Source organism: Odocoileus virginianus, chromosome 20 (genome assembly GCF_023699985.2).
Source record: "Odocoileus virginianus isolate 20LAN1187 ecotype Illinois chromosome 20, Ovbor_1.2, whole genome shotgun sequence".
Classification (NCBI taxonomy): Eukaryota; Metazoa; Chordata; class Mammalia; order Artiodactyla; family Cervidae; genus Odocoileus; species Odocoileus virginianus.
In genome coordinates this window covers 21,964,490-21,978,669 of record NC_069693.1, presented here as the reverse complement: position 1 = coordinate 21,978,669, position 14,180 = coordinate 21,964,490, and the positions used below count along the sequence as shown (strand labels likewise).

Here is a 14,180-nt window from a genome sequence, read left to right as displayed (position 1 = left end):
GGTGTCATGCTGTTTTGATAACTGTAGCTTTGGAGTATTGTCTGGAGTAGAATGACTAAGATATTGATAATACCAAATGCTGATGAAGATGCAGAGTACCTGGGAGCTCGCATTCATCAGTGGTAGAATGTAGAAATATAAAAATGGCATAGACACTTTGAAAAACAGTTTGCCAGTTTCCTGCAAAATTAATAACTTAGAAATTTCACTCCTAGGTATTTACCCAAAAGAAATAAAAACTTATATTATCACACAAAACTCTGTGAATACTTATGGCAGCTTTATTATTCACAATTGCCAAGAATGGGACTTCCTTGATGGTCTGGTGATTAAGACTCCATACTTCCACTGTGTTAGGCACAAACTTGATCCCTGATCAGGGAATTATTAATAAGATGCCACATGGTGTGGCCAATAATAATTGCCAAGGATGGAACTAACTCAGATACCTGTCAACTGCTAAATGGATAAACTGGGGAACATCCATATGGTAGAAGACTACTCATCAATGAAACAAACTACTGGTATGTGTAATGACATGGATAAATCTCAAATGTACTATTGTAAATGAATCCTAAGTGAAAGAGACCTGTTCCCAAAGCATACTTTTCGTTTCCATTTATATGACAGTCTGCAAGAAGTAAAAACTACATGGATGGAGAATCCCTCAGTAGTTGGCAGAGATGAGGGTTGGAGAAAGGGTTGACCACAAAGGGAATTTTTGGGGGTGATGAAACTGTAAGGTATATTGATTATAGCAGTGGATACTCAGTTCTATGTATTTGTCAAAAATTATAGAATTATGCACTAAATAGTGTGGGTTTGAGTATGTGTAAATACTTTTTTAAAGCTAAAAAAACCTTTGTTATTTCAATGACCCCCTCCCCCCCAAAAAAAAACTGGTAAAAAGCCCGTCTTCACCAGTCAAATAAATTAGAACAATAAAATTCAATTTTGCTTTTAACAGTGGCAGAGAAAAACAAATGAATACACAGTGATTTGCATTGTGTATTTGTGTTTCCATTTGTCAGGGAAAATAGGCACTCAATGCTGGTTGAGGAAAATTAGGCAGTCTATACAGTAAAAGCCTTCAAATTCTACATCCCTTTGCTAAGTTTCACTTCTAAGGGTCTCTTCTGAGAAAATTCAGAGTGGTTTATAATGATAAAATTGACAACAATTTAAATGTTCAACAATAGTTCATTGCTTAATGTGTTATAAGACAGCCATATCTGTGTAATAGGATACTAAGCAACCATTTAAAATGTTATGGAAAATGTAATTATGTGGAGAACTAGTTCAGTTGAAGACAAAAATAATTAATGGATGACTCAGACAGTAAAGAATCAACCTGCCAGTATTGAAGACCAGGTCTGATCCCTGGGTCGGGAAGATACCCTGGAGAAAGAAATGGCAACCCACTCCAGTATCCTTGCCTGGGAAATTCCATGGACAGAGGAGCCTGGAGGGCTAGTTCATGGGGTAGCAAAGAGTCAGACACCACTGAGCAACTAACACTTTAACTTTCCAAATTTTTAAAGTTTCTTAAAGTCTCTTAAATTTTTAAAAAATTTTTTATAATGTATATCAGTTTTTAAAAGTTAGAAAATATAAAAAGAGGAACAGAAGAGATAGAAAACCAATGTGTTTGCTTAGTTATCAATATTGCTACAGAGAGAATTTGGTTGAACTCCTGTGGCCCAGCTGGTAAAGAATACATCTGCAACGCCGGAGACCTGGGTTCGATCCCTGGGTTAGGAACATCCCCTGGAAAAGAGAAAGGCTACCCACTCCAGTATTCTGGTGTGGAGAATTACGTGGACTGAATAGTCCATGGGTCACAAGGAGTCAGTCACGACTGAGCGACTTTCATTTCACTTATGGCCAAGTGTATTTTTTTGGCTGCGCCGGGTCTTATTTGCCTCACGCAGGATCTTTCCTTATGGAGCACGGGACTCTGTAGTTGTAGCACGTGGGCTTAGTTACTCTGTGGCATATGGGATCTTAGTTCCGCGACCAGGGATCAAACCCACGTCCCCTGCATTGCAAGGCAGATGGACTTAACCACTGGACTACCAAGGAAGTCCATCAAGTGTACTTTGTAGTAACTTCCCAGTGGTGCTAGTGGTAAAGAACCCACCTGCCAATCCTGGGTAGATGTAAGAGATTCGGGTTCAATCCCTGAGTCGGGATGAGAAGGACACGGCAGCCCACTCCAGTATTCTCGCCTGGAAAATCCCATGGACAGAGGAGCCTGGTGGGCTGCAGTCCATAGAGTTGCACAGAGTCGGACACTGAAGCAGCTTGGTGCATCCGCCTCAAATCTAGTCCTTGAGACCGTCCACTGGAGGGCAGCGTAAGGTCTGCAGAGCAAACACACCTGCAACACCCCCACAGCAAGGAAAGAAAGAATTACTCTTGTAATTACTCTTGCCAGAAAGAATTACTCTTGTCCTTTGTTCTCTGAGGACTGGAGCACTTCCTCCTCTCCAAGGAAATGTAAGGAGTGGTGGGGGGTACTTGTTTCTCCTAACAGAGGCTTACTCAGTTCTAAAATTCCATGCCTTCTTCAGCAAAACTGGCACTTTCAAAAGCATAGCTTCTTCAGTCTTGCTCATCAAAGTTGTCCCAAATACAGGTGTTACTGAAAATTTATACAAAGCATCACAAATCATTTGGTAGTTTAGGTTTTCCTAGCCAAGCAGATTAAAGACTACAGGCAAAAATATAAATATCAACATATCAGCCATGGCTTTGTGGTTATGCAAAAATAACAATGAAATGACTTAATCCTGAGTGTTCCATAAATATAAAGGGCCAGATCACTGAGATGTAGCAGTCATACCCACCTTCACCTCTACCTGTCGGTGCCCCCTTCTTGGATTCTGTGATGTCTGCTCGTTATTAGTGCCGCCTCTGACTTTCCTGTCTAGGTGATCTTCCTCACACTGTTCTACTCGCTGATGCTGAACGGGCTGCCACAACTTCACAGAGAGAAGGAACATCAAACCAGGAGGATCTTGGCACTCTGGGGTAATTCAACTAATACTTGTAACTAATATCTCATTTTGCACAGAGCAAATTATATATCAGAACAGTGTACTCCCAGCCACCTCACTGACTAAGATAAATTTCTCCACTCAGGGATCTTGTCTTTAACCAGCCATCATGCCTCCTCCCTGACCCAAGACCAACCAATGGGTCACCAGAACTCCTTATGATCCGTCCCTCTGGAGGTCACTCAGAGCTTCAACTCTCCCCTGTATTCCAGATTCCTTCCTTGTATTTCTAGCTTTGAGCCCCAGGTGCTGTTTCCAACTGCTCACCCTCTGTATCTGAATGCCTACAGCTGTCTCAAATTCACTTCTTTACTGTTTTCTCATTTCAGTTAATAACATCACCATTGGCTATAAACTAAGAATAATCCTAAATCCCACTCCCAACTCAATCACCGAGGCTGAGGAAGTCTGAATAAAACTGACTAGAGCCACTCATTTCACGCAGATGAAACTCCCAAACAAAAGGTGGCCAAAAAGCAAATGGCAGAAAAATTAACACAACATTCTGTTTTCAGCCAGGCTACACCACATGTGTGATCTTAGTTTCCCGACTAGGGATAGAACCCACACCCCGCTACGGGGAAGTCTTTTAACACAATATTTTAATCATGCAAGAAATGCATGCCTTGCTTAGAGACACATTTTTTAATGAAGTGCATAGGAGGATAAACTCCAAATTTTAGGTGAAGATTAGCTCTGAAGAGAAAGAAGGGATACCATCAAGGAAGTACACAGCAGGTTTTATCTTAGCTGCCACTTATTTCTTAAGCTGAGTAGTGGACAAGCTGCTAAGGGGTGCTTAAGCTGCTAAGGGGTGGAGAAATTCAGAATAAGCCTTTAGAAACATTTATAGCAATTGGGCAGCCTAATTTTAGGCCTATTGAATCTAATTTTCAAAATGGGGCTTCTATTTTTAGGCCTCTATTTTATGTCATTTTTCTTGTATTTTGTAGGTCTCTGTTCTGTGTCAGTTTCCTAGTTTTTACTGTATTTTACAAAAGTATTAGTCCCTGATGGATTGGAAATATTTTTTTAAGTCTTTGATGGTAGTTTGGGAAGTATTGCTTGTGTAACTTCTTTTCTCCATTTCAGCATTTAATAGGAGATACTCATAGTAGATGTTCAGCAGATGTTGATGAATAACTACTTAATGAAATAGAACCTTTTTGTGACCTACATTTGAATTTTTGACAGCAAGATGTCCTTCATCATTACCCGGCTCAAGAGATAAGAACAACTCCATCTATGTAGCCCCCACTATGAACAGTCCAGTTAAGCGCCCAGAAAGAACCTTGAAAGAGAAGAAGTTCTGCAAGTTGACAGGAGATGTTTTAGGTATGGAAAGAAGACGGTAACATGTTTATACATCAACACATTTCCCAGCAAGGAAAGGGGGAGTGAGAATAAAATGGAAAACCTAGAAGGGGGGGAAGTATATTAAAGTATTCACCTCAAAACATTCTGGATGCTATTAAACACGGCTGTACGGTGAATGGAGGGACTCCTGAACTTATGGTCTAATTGTGTGCTTGAGGAAGTCACTTCCTCTGTCTGCAGAATGTAATCTTGAAACTTGATCAGCATCACAGGGTGGAGGGAAAATGAATATGCTTTGAAAAATAGCTGTCCTGTAAGTACAAGGTCCAGCACACCTACTGTTTGGGTTATTGGACTCTCTGGACCAAAATAGACAAATTCTGTTTTTGTCATGTGAACAGAGATAGGTAATGAGGGATGAGAAGAGACCGAGGGAGTTGTCTGGGGGGTCATTTAGACCTGAGAACTAAAATAAAGCATTTTTTGTGGGAGATTTTATGTATCTCAGGTATAATTTCTGATCAGTGGCAGAATTCTGGGAAGGAATATGTACATATCTATTGCTGCACATACAGATATCACCAGGAGCCAAATGCTTTGGCTTATCTCTGACAATTACCAGTTGAATCACGTGAAAGTTCAATTTTTGACTGTTTTTGACCTGTGAAAGTCTATATGCTTAGGGAAAAATGAAGAAAAATGTATAGATAATTTTTTAATTAAAGTATAGTTAGTTTATAATGTTGTGCCAGTCTGTTCTACAGCAAAGTGACTCAGTTATACATATATCCACATTCTTTTTTTATATTCTTTCCATTACGGTTTATCCCAGGAGATTAGATATTGTTCCCTGTGCTATACAGTAGGACCTTGTTGTTTATCCATTCTACACATAGTAGTTTGCATGTACCAACCCCAAAATCCCAGCCCATCCCTCTCCCTCCCCGCCTTCCCCTTGGCTTCCATAAGTCTGATCATATAGAGAATTTCAAAGAATTGAAATTTGAAATTTCATTTTCAAATTCACCTATGGTTTTCTCGCTTCTGTACTAGCACAAATCCTTTTCCTTACCCTGTTGATGACTACAGTCTACTCGACGCAGAATTCCAATAGATTTTACCTCCGTCAAGCTATCCACAAGAGCTTTTCTCACCATTTCTCAGAGATCAAACTTCTTAAGCATTTCTACACCTGGGCCAATAGCACCCTCCTTCCCAACCTGTATGGGGATTACAGAGGTAAGAATACAGTCCAGGGGCCCAGCCCTGCAAATGTGGGATACAGTTGGTTTCCCAAATGCTCCTACAGTAACCATCAGAACACTGGAGAGAGTTTCACTGGCTGTGTCCGTATGACTGCACCTCTGTGGGCACCCAAAGGTCCACTCCTAGGGACCCATCTAAACAGTTTCAGGTTTATGTCTGGGTGATCAGTCCCCGAGGGCTGATTCCCACTGAAGAGTTTCACTAGAGGCTGATAAACAAAGTTGAGAATTTATTCACTTACAGCATGAGAAGTAACTAAAGTGGTCCTTGGGGTTGGTGGCCTCCTTGTGAAGGAAGGAACCACATGCAGCTGAAGTTTGTTCTCTAAGCCCAGATGTAATCAGAAAGATCTCACACCAGGGTGATATTTGGATACATTGCCTGATGTGCAGTCATTCCTTAGTCTGTGATGTGTGACTTTTCTTGGTTGGTTATCTAGTTCAACTCTGTGAATATGTAGTGAACAACTGGTGTACTGGGAACTGTCCTAGAAGCTAATGATAAAAAGATGAGTATTATGTGGTTTGTACCCTCAGAGAACCTCACCATCAAGAGGAGTTAGTATGAATGCTGCTGCTTCATTATTTCTCAACCAGGTGCCAACGCTTTGTCGTATTACAACTTTGTGTCTTATTAAGTGAGTTGTGTTCTGGAAATTGCTGCATGCATTAATCTCAGGATTGGTGGTGCCTTTCTGTTGAGATTTGGAATATCTCCTAAATTCCTGAAAAAAAAAATCTGAGTGATGTGTCATCCGAGTAAACATGTGTACTCTTTTCTTTTTTTTTAAATTAAATTTTATTGGCGTATAGTTGACTCACAGTGTTGGAAATGTTGGTTTCAGGTATACAGTAAAGTGAATCAGTTATGTGTATATGTATATCCCTCCTTAGATTCTTTTCCCACATAGGCCATTACAGAATATTGACTAGAGTTCCCATGCTATACTCTCCCAATTTCCCCTTTGGTAACCATGAGTTGTTTTCTACATCTGTATAGTCTTTTCTTAAACGTGTGTCCTTTCTAAGTTGCTTCAGTTGTGTCTCACTCTTTGTGACCCCATGGACTGTAGCCCACCAGGCTCCTCTGTCCATGGGGATTCTCCAGGCAACAATACTAGAGTGGGTTGCCATGCCCTCCTCCAGGGGATCTTCCCAACCTAAGGATCGAACCCGCGTCTCTTATGTCTCCTGCACTGGTAGGCAGGTTCTTTACCACTAGCGCCACCTGGGAAGCTCTTAATGTGTATGTGGTGCATTTAAGAGATTTTACAGGTGGCAACTCCTATGCATTGCATGTTGATTCTTTCTAGCTGAGTTTCATTTACTTTTTAATTTTATGGCTGTGCTGGGTCTTTTTTGCAGCACATGGACTCTTTGTTGCTGCACCTGAGCTTTCTCTCGTTGCAGAGGGTGGGGCCTTTCTTTCTAGTTGCAGTGCAAGGGCTGCTTCTGGCAGTGGCTTCTCATGCTGCAAAGGGCTCTAGATGCACGGGCTAGACTAGATGCAAAGGTGCAGACTCAGAAGCCACACCCTTGCTCTCCACTTACCAGCAATGTATTTCTGAGTGAATCACTCAACCTCTGGTGCCTCAGTTTCCCCGTCTATACAGTGAGGATAATCTTAGGATCTATCCTTTAAGATTGATGTGAAAATTTAAAACTTAGTAGATCTAAGTACGTAGAGCAGTGTTAGGCACTCAGTGGGTCTTAGCTATTATTATTTTTTTTTTTTTGGCTGCACTGGGTTTTCACTGCTGCGAGCAGGCTTTTCTCTAGTTGCGGCAAGCCAGGACTGCTCTCTCATTGTATTGCGTGGGCTTCTCATTGCTTCTGTTGTTGTGGAGCATGGGCTCTTAACACATGGGCTTCCGCAGTTGCGGCTCCTGGGCTCTAGAGCACAGGCGCAATAGTTGTGGTGCGCAAGCTTTATTGCTCCGAGTCATGTGGAATCTTCCTGGACCAGAGATTTGAACCCATGTCCCCTGCACTGGCAAGCAAATTCTTAACCACTGGACCACCAAGGAAGTCCCAGTCTTAGCTATTATTAATTGGGGCAGTTGGAGCTCTGGTTCTTCTAGAACTACAGAGGTTACAGGAGTTACCTGGACATACTAAGGAAGAGCAACAGCAATCTGAGATGTAGATAAAGAAATAGAATTAAGTAGATGATACTGATGGACATTTAGATTGTTTTCAATCTTCTACTGTTAACAACAGTACTATTAAATAGCCTTTTACATATATAATTTCACTCGTACAAATATATCCATAAGATAAGTACCTTGAAAAGACTTGATAAAACTGTATATCCAGCTTCCCCTGCCGCATGGAGGCTCGGATGCATTCAAGATTCGGTTCCACCAATAACCCACCGCCATGGCTGAGGAAGGCATTGCTGCTGGAGGTGTAATGGACGTTAATACTGCTCTGCAAGAGGTGCTAAGACCACCCTCATCCACGATGGCCTAGCCTGTGGAATTCACGAAGCTGCCAAAACCTTAGACAAGTGCCAAGCCCATCTATGAGTGCTTGCATCCCACTGTGATGAGCCTATATGTATGTCAAGTTAGTGGAAGCACTTTGTGCTGAGCACCAAACCAACCTGATTAAGGTTGATGACAACAAGAAACCAGGGGAATGGGTAGGCCTCTGTGAAACTGACAGAGAGGGAAACCCTGTCAAGCAGTTTGTTGCACTTGTGTGGTGGTTAAGGACTATGGTAAAGAGTCTCCGGCCAAGGATGTCATCGAGGAGTACTTCAAATGCAAGAAATGATGAAATAAAAGCTGGGTTCTTGGTTTTTTTTTTTTTTTTTTTTTAAAACAAACCTGTATATCCATTTTTCATTTAAAAAGCTATATATTGCCAGTAATATTTTTTCACTCTTTAACTGCTAAAAATTTTTTTGCTCTCGGAACTGATGTAGCCCAGTCCCGTTAGTTCACTTGTTTGCAGAAATACTGAGAGCCAAGCCATTTGTGGCAAGTAATTGTATCCTGTAAATACGTAACTTTGCTAAATAGTCTAATCCAATGTCAAAACACATTTGGGAAGAATTTTTTTGGTAAGATTTAATTAAAATTCCTCTTGTAGCAATTTAAACTTGTTTTTTCTCTTGTGACTTTCTTCTCAGATGGAAAACCATTAATCTCACAATTCTATTATTGCATACTTTTAATTTAAGGAATATACAGTGAGGCTACCTTTGAAGGTTAAATCATCCCTTACCTTCCTCTTATCTTCTTTAGAATCCTCGGTCCTTTGATAACTACTGCAAACCTTTCCCTGCCAGATTTTCTAACATAATCTTTTTCTTTCATGTTAAAACATCTTTTTAATAATTAAAACATGAATATGGAGAAAAACAGTATACACCACAAGGAATGTTGTGCAACTCTCCTTTGCCCCTTGATCCCTTCTCTCCCTCTGAAAGGCAACCTCATTACCAATTGATTATTCAGGCACACCTCACTTTATTGCATTTTGCTTTATTACATTTCAGAGATACTGCTCTGTCTAACAAAGTGAAGGTTTGGGAACCCTGTGTCAAGCAACTTCATTTGTGCCATTTCTTCAACAGCATTTGCTCACTTTGTGTCTCTGTCACATTTTAGTCATTCTTGAAATATTTCGGCTCTTTATTTATTATGGTGACCTTGTGATCAGTGATCCTGGGTGTTACTATTGCAAAAAGATTGACTCACTGAACGCTCAGGTGATGGTTAGCATTTTTTATAGAAATAAAGTACTTTTTTAGCAATTAAGTTTTTAACTAAGGTATGTACATTGCTTTTTTAGACATAATGGTATTGTATACTTAACAGACTATGTTTCAATCTAAACTTTTTTTTTTTTTTTTTTTTTGGCCACACCACATGACTTGCTGGATCTTAGTACCCAGACCAGGAATTGAACCTGGGTGCTGGCAATGAAAGTGCCAAGTCCTAACCACTGGACAGCCATGGAATTCCCTAAACATAAGTTTTATATGCCCTGGGAAACCAAAAAATTCATGTGACTTGCTTTGTAGCAGTGGTTTTGAACTAAACCCATAGTATCTCCAAGCTACATTTATAAATTCTTTCAGAGGTAACCTGTATATTTGCAAATACATTTGATGATAAACAGCAGCCTGCTATAAACACTTGTCATGCATTTTTGCCTTTTCCCCTTAGGCTGCCTAGAGATTGTTCCATCAGCATATGTAAAGCTGTCCCTTTCTATGTTTTATTCACTTACTGTATAGTATGCCATTGCATGGATGTACCATAAATTGTATAACCAACTCCCTATTGGTAGACATTTAGGTTGTTTCCAGTCTTCTACTATTAACAACAGTGCTATTATTAATATCCTTTTACATACATAATTTCACTCGTGCAAATATATCTGTAAGAAAAGTATCTTGAAAAGACTTGATAAAACTGTATATTCATTTTTCATTTAAAAAGCTATTGCCAAATTGTCCTCCTCAGTTGTACCAATTAACATTTCCATGAGCACTGTGTAAGATCTGTGCACATCCCCAGTAGTTCACCATACAGGTAGCTCTGAGATACACAAAAGGTTTGCAACTGCACTCACAAGAAAATGCAAGTCAAAACTAAATCAAGGAGCCATTTGTCACCTCTCTTATGGACAAAACTTACCTCCACTCTTGCACTTCTACATTCCATTTTCCCCATATTGTCTTTCTTTAACATATAAATGCGTTTTGTCCCTGTTGAAAAGCTCCCAATGGATTCCATCACACTTAAAAGCTTAAACCCTTTCTGAAGCTTACTCTAGGGCCTTCCCCACTCTGGGCTGTCGCACCTACCTCTGTTCCTTCTCCTAACCTCACTCCACCTCTCATTCACTCTACTTCTGCCACACAAGCTTCTGTGCTCTCCCTAACCAGGCCGCACACAGTCTTGCTTCAGCGCCTTGGAACTCAGTGCTCTTGCCCTTACTGATGTCTGCAGCGGGTGCTCAAGACTTTGTTAGGGTCTCTCTCATAATCCACTCCAGTATTCTTGCCTGGGAAATCCCATGGACAGAGGAGACTGGAGGGCTAGTCCATGGGTTTGCAAAAGAGTCGGACACGACTTAGTAACTAAACAGCAAACTCTCATAAGCCACCTCCTCAGAGAAACGTCTAATCATCCCTGAGAATGAATGTAGCACTGCTCCCTCCCCACAGGACACTGTCCCCTCCTCCTCCTCAGCGTTTCTTCATAGCACTATTATTACCTGGATATTGTTTGGTTATTGCCTGTCTGCCTCCCTTCTCAAGTGTGAGTGCCCTGTGGGCAGGGACTCTCGCCCACTGCTCTGTGCCTGGCACCCAGAATAGGACCCGGTGTATGTGAGCATTCGATACACGCGGATTGAGACAAGAATGAATGAATGCCATTCTGTAAACTGCCTATTTTTCTTTGGGCTGCTTGGTTTTGTTTGCTTGCTTTGATAAATGGGAGCTTTTTATATATTAAGAGCTTACTTAGTTATAGATAGAGGTTTAGATATTTATACAGAAACAAAATGAGGATTTATAAAAATTTAGAGAATGGATAGCATATCAGTAGCTTAGCTGATAAGCTATTGATATCTTACCTGGGAATGTGATATGCTTTTCTGTTCTCATCTTCATTTGTATCCCTCAGTCATACTGAATTCTCTTCATGTGATTCTGGTACATCTTAGTAGGTTTATCTTTTGTGTTCTATGGTCAATAAGATTTCACTATACTAACTAGTGTTTGAAGGCTACTGGTTTTACCATATTTAATACCCAGATACCTTGCTGAATTTTTTTTGGTAAGAGTATTTAGGTTGATTCTCTTTTCTCCCCAGCTTTATTGAGGTACAGTGGAGACACTGAAATTGTATGTATTTAAGGTACACATGATGCTTTGATATATGAATTGTGAAATGATTACCACAATCATACTAATCAACACATCCATCTTTTCACAGTTACATGCTTTGTTTTTGGTGTGATAAGAACTTTTATTCTCTTATCAAATTTCAAATATACAATATATGACTATTGCTGTTAACTTTAATCTATAAACTGTAATCATGCCATACATTAGATCTCCAGGACTTATTCACTTTAAAATTGAAAGCTTATGTACTTTGACATCCACCCATCCTTCTCCCCACCCCAGTCCCTGGTACCCACCGTTCTGTCTGGTTCTGTAAGTTCGACATTTTAAAATTCCACTTATGAGAGACCATACATGCTTCTTTGTTGGCTAATTTTGTATTTTCAGTTTTGTGAACAATCCTGCTATGAACACGGGAGTGCAGATCTCTCTTCAAGATGGTGATTTTATCTCCTTTCCTTTCCATATATAGCCATTAGTAAGATTGCTGGATCATACAGTAGCTCTATTTTTAATTTTTTGAGGAACCTCCATGCTATTTTCCTTAACGGCTGTAACCAGTTTACATTCCGATTAATAGGATTCCTTTCTTCAGACCCTCACCAGCACTTCTTATTTCTTGTCTTCCTGATGATAGCCATCCTGATAGGTATGAGGTGATACCACAGTGCAGTTTTGATTTCTGTATATCCCTGTGGTTAGTGAGTTTTATGTATACCTGTAAGTCATTTGTATGTCTTCTTTAGAAAAATGTGTGGTTTATTTATTTTTTGGTATTGAGTTGTATGGGTTCTTTATGGATTTTGGATTTTAACGTCTTGTCAGGTACATAGTTTGCAAATATTTTCTCCCATTTCATAGGTTTATTTTATTGTTTCCTTTGCTGTGCAAAAACCTTTTCATTTGATGTACTCCCACTTGTTTCTTTTTGTTGCCTAAATGTTTAATGTCATATCAAAAAAAAAAAATTGTCAAGACCAAGTGTCAAGAAGCTTTTTCTCTGTTTACCTGTAGGAGTTTTGTAGTTTTAGGCCTGAGGTTTAAGTTGTTGATCCATATAGAGTTGATTTTTTGTATATGGCATAATAAAAGGGTTCAGTTGCATTCTTCCCCCTTTCCTATTTGGATGCCTTGTTATTTTTCTTGCCTAACTTCTCTGGTTGGGACTTCCAGTATTGTGTTGAATAGACATGGTGAGTAGGCATCTTCATCTTGTTCCTTATCTTAGAGGAAGAGCTTTTAATTTTTCACAACTGAGTATAAAATTTGGCTATGAGCTTGACATATATGGCTTTTATTTTCTTGAAGTACATTCCTTCTTGCCTAATTTGTTGAGTTTTTATCATGAAAGGATATTGAATTTTGTCAAATGCTCTTTCTATATCTGTTGAGATTATATGTTTTTAGTCCTTCAGTCTTCTAATATGATGTATCACATTTGTTAACTTATGTATTTTGGATCATCCTTGAATCCCAAGATAAATCTCACTTGATTGTGGTGTGTGACCCTTTCAAGGTGCTGTTGAATTTTGGTTTTCTAGTATTTTGTTGATATGCATAGCATCTTTTTCCATGCTTCTATTTTCAGCCTATGCATACCCTATGTGTACCCTTAAAGCTTAAGTGAGTCTCTTATAGACAGCATATTGTTGATCTTGTATTTTTTTTCCATTTAGCTACTCTGTGTCTTTTGACTGGAGAATTTAGTCATTTACATTCAAAGTAATTATTGATAGGTTATGCTTAAAACTGTAATTTTGTTCATTTTCTGGTTTGTAATCCTTTGTTCCTTTCTTGTCTTCCTTTGTGATTAATTTTTTGTAGTGGTAGGCTTTAATTCCTCTCTCCCTTTACCTTCTATAGCTTTTGTTTTGCAGTTACCATAGTGAAGTGAAAGTTGCTCAGTCATGTCTGACTCTTTGTGACCCCATGGACTATACAGGGACTATACAAGACTACACATGCTCCAGGCCAGAACACTGGCGTCGGTAGCCTTTCCCTTCTCCAAGGGATCTTCCCAACCCAGGGATTGAACCCAGGTCTCCCGCATTGCAGGCAGATTCTTTACCAGCTGAGTCACAAGGGAAGCCCAAGAATACTGGAGCGGTTAGCCCATCCCTTCTCCAGCGGATCTTCCCTACCCAGGATTCTAACCGGAGTCTCCAGCATTGCAGGTGATTCTTTACCAACTGGGCTATCAGAGAAATCCATAAGGTTACCATAAGGCTTACATAAAACATCTTACAGTTACTATAAATTTATTATTTTAAACCAATAACAACTTATCTTCAACCGCATACAAAACTACACTCTATTATCCCTTTTATGCTCTTGATGTCACATTCACTTCTTAATGTTTATCTAGATCATTGTCTTCATTCATTTGGCCACATCCAGTTTTAGTTGCAGCAGGCTGTTCTCTGTTGTGTCATGCAGGACCTTCCGTTGCTCGCACAAACTCTACAGTTGAAAGGGCTCACTACTCGTGGCACGTGGGCTTAGTTGCTCTGCAGCATGTGGGGTCTTAGTTCCTCTATCAGGGATCAAACCTGCGTCCCTTGCATTGCAGGATGGATTCTTAACCACTGGGCCGTGAGGGATTTCCCTCATTATTTTTTACAAATTGTGATAATTTCATATCCTTTTAAAAAATGTTCATATCTTATT

At 39.8% G+C, this 14,180-nt stretch overlaps 1 protein-coding gene and 1 pseudogene across 1 annotated transcript in view; both read left to right on the top strand.

Annotated features, from left to right (window-relative positions):
* Window positions 1-14,180, top strand: part of PKD1L3 (polycystin 1 like 3, transient receptor potential channel interacting) — a 75,560-nt gene that overhangs the window by 49,170 nt on the left and 12,210 nt on the right. The window contains exons 23-25 of the mRNA XM_070451884.1: window positions 2,934-3,033; window positions 4,254-4,394; window positions 5,430-5,615. Coding sequence (XP_070307985.1) covers window positions 2,934-3,033; window positions 4,254-4,394; window positions 5,430-5,615 — 427 coding nt within the window. The remainder of the gene's footprint in view (window positions 1-2,933; window positions 3,034-4,253; window positions 4,395-5,429; window positions 5,616-14,180) is intronic.
* LOC139029888 (small ribosomal subunit protein eS12-like) lies at window positions 5,622-8,451 on the top strand (annotated as a pseudogene).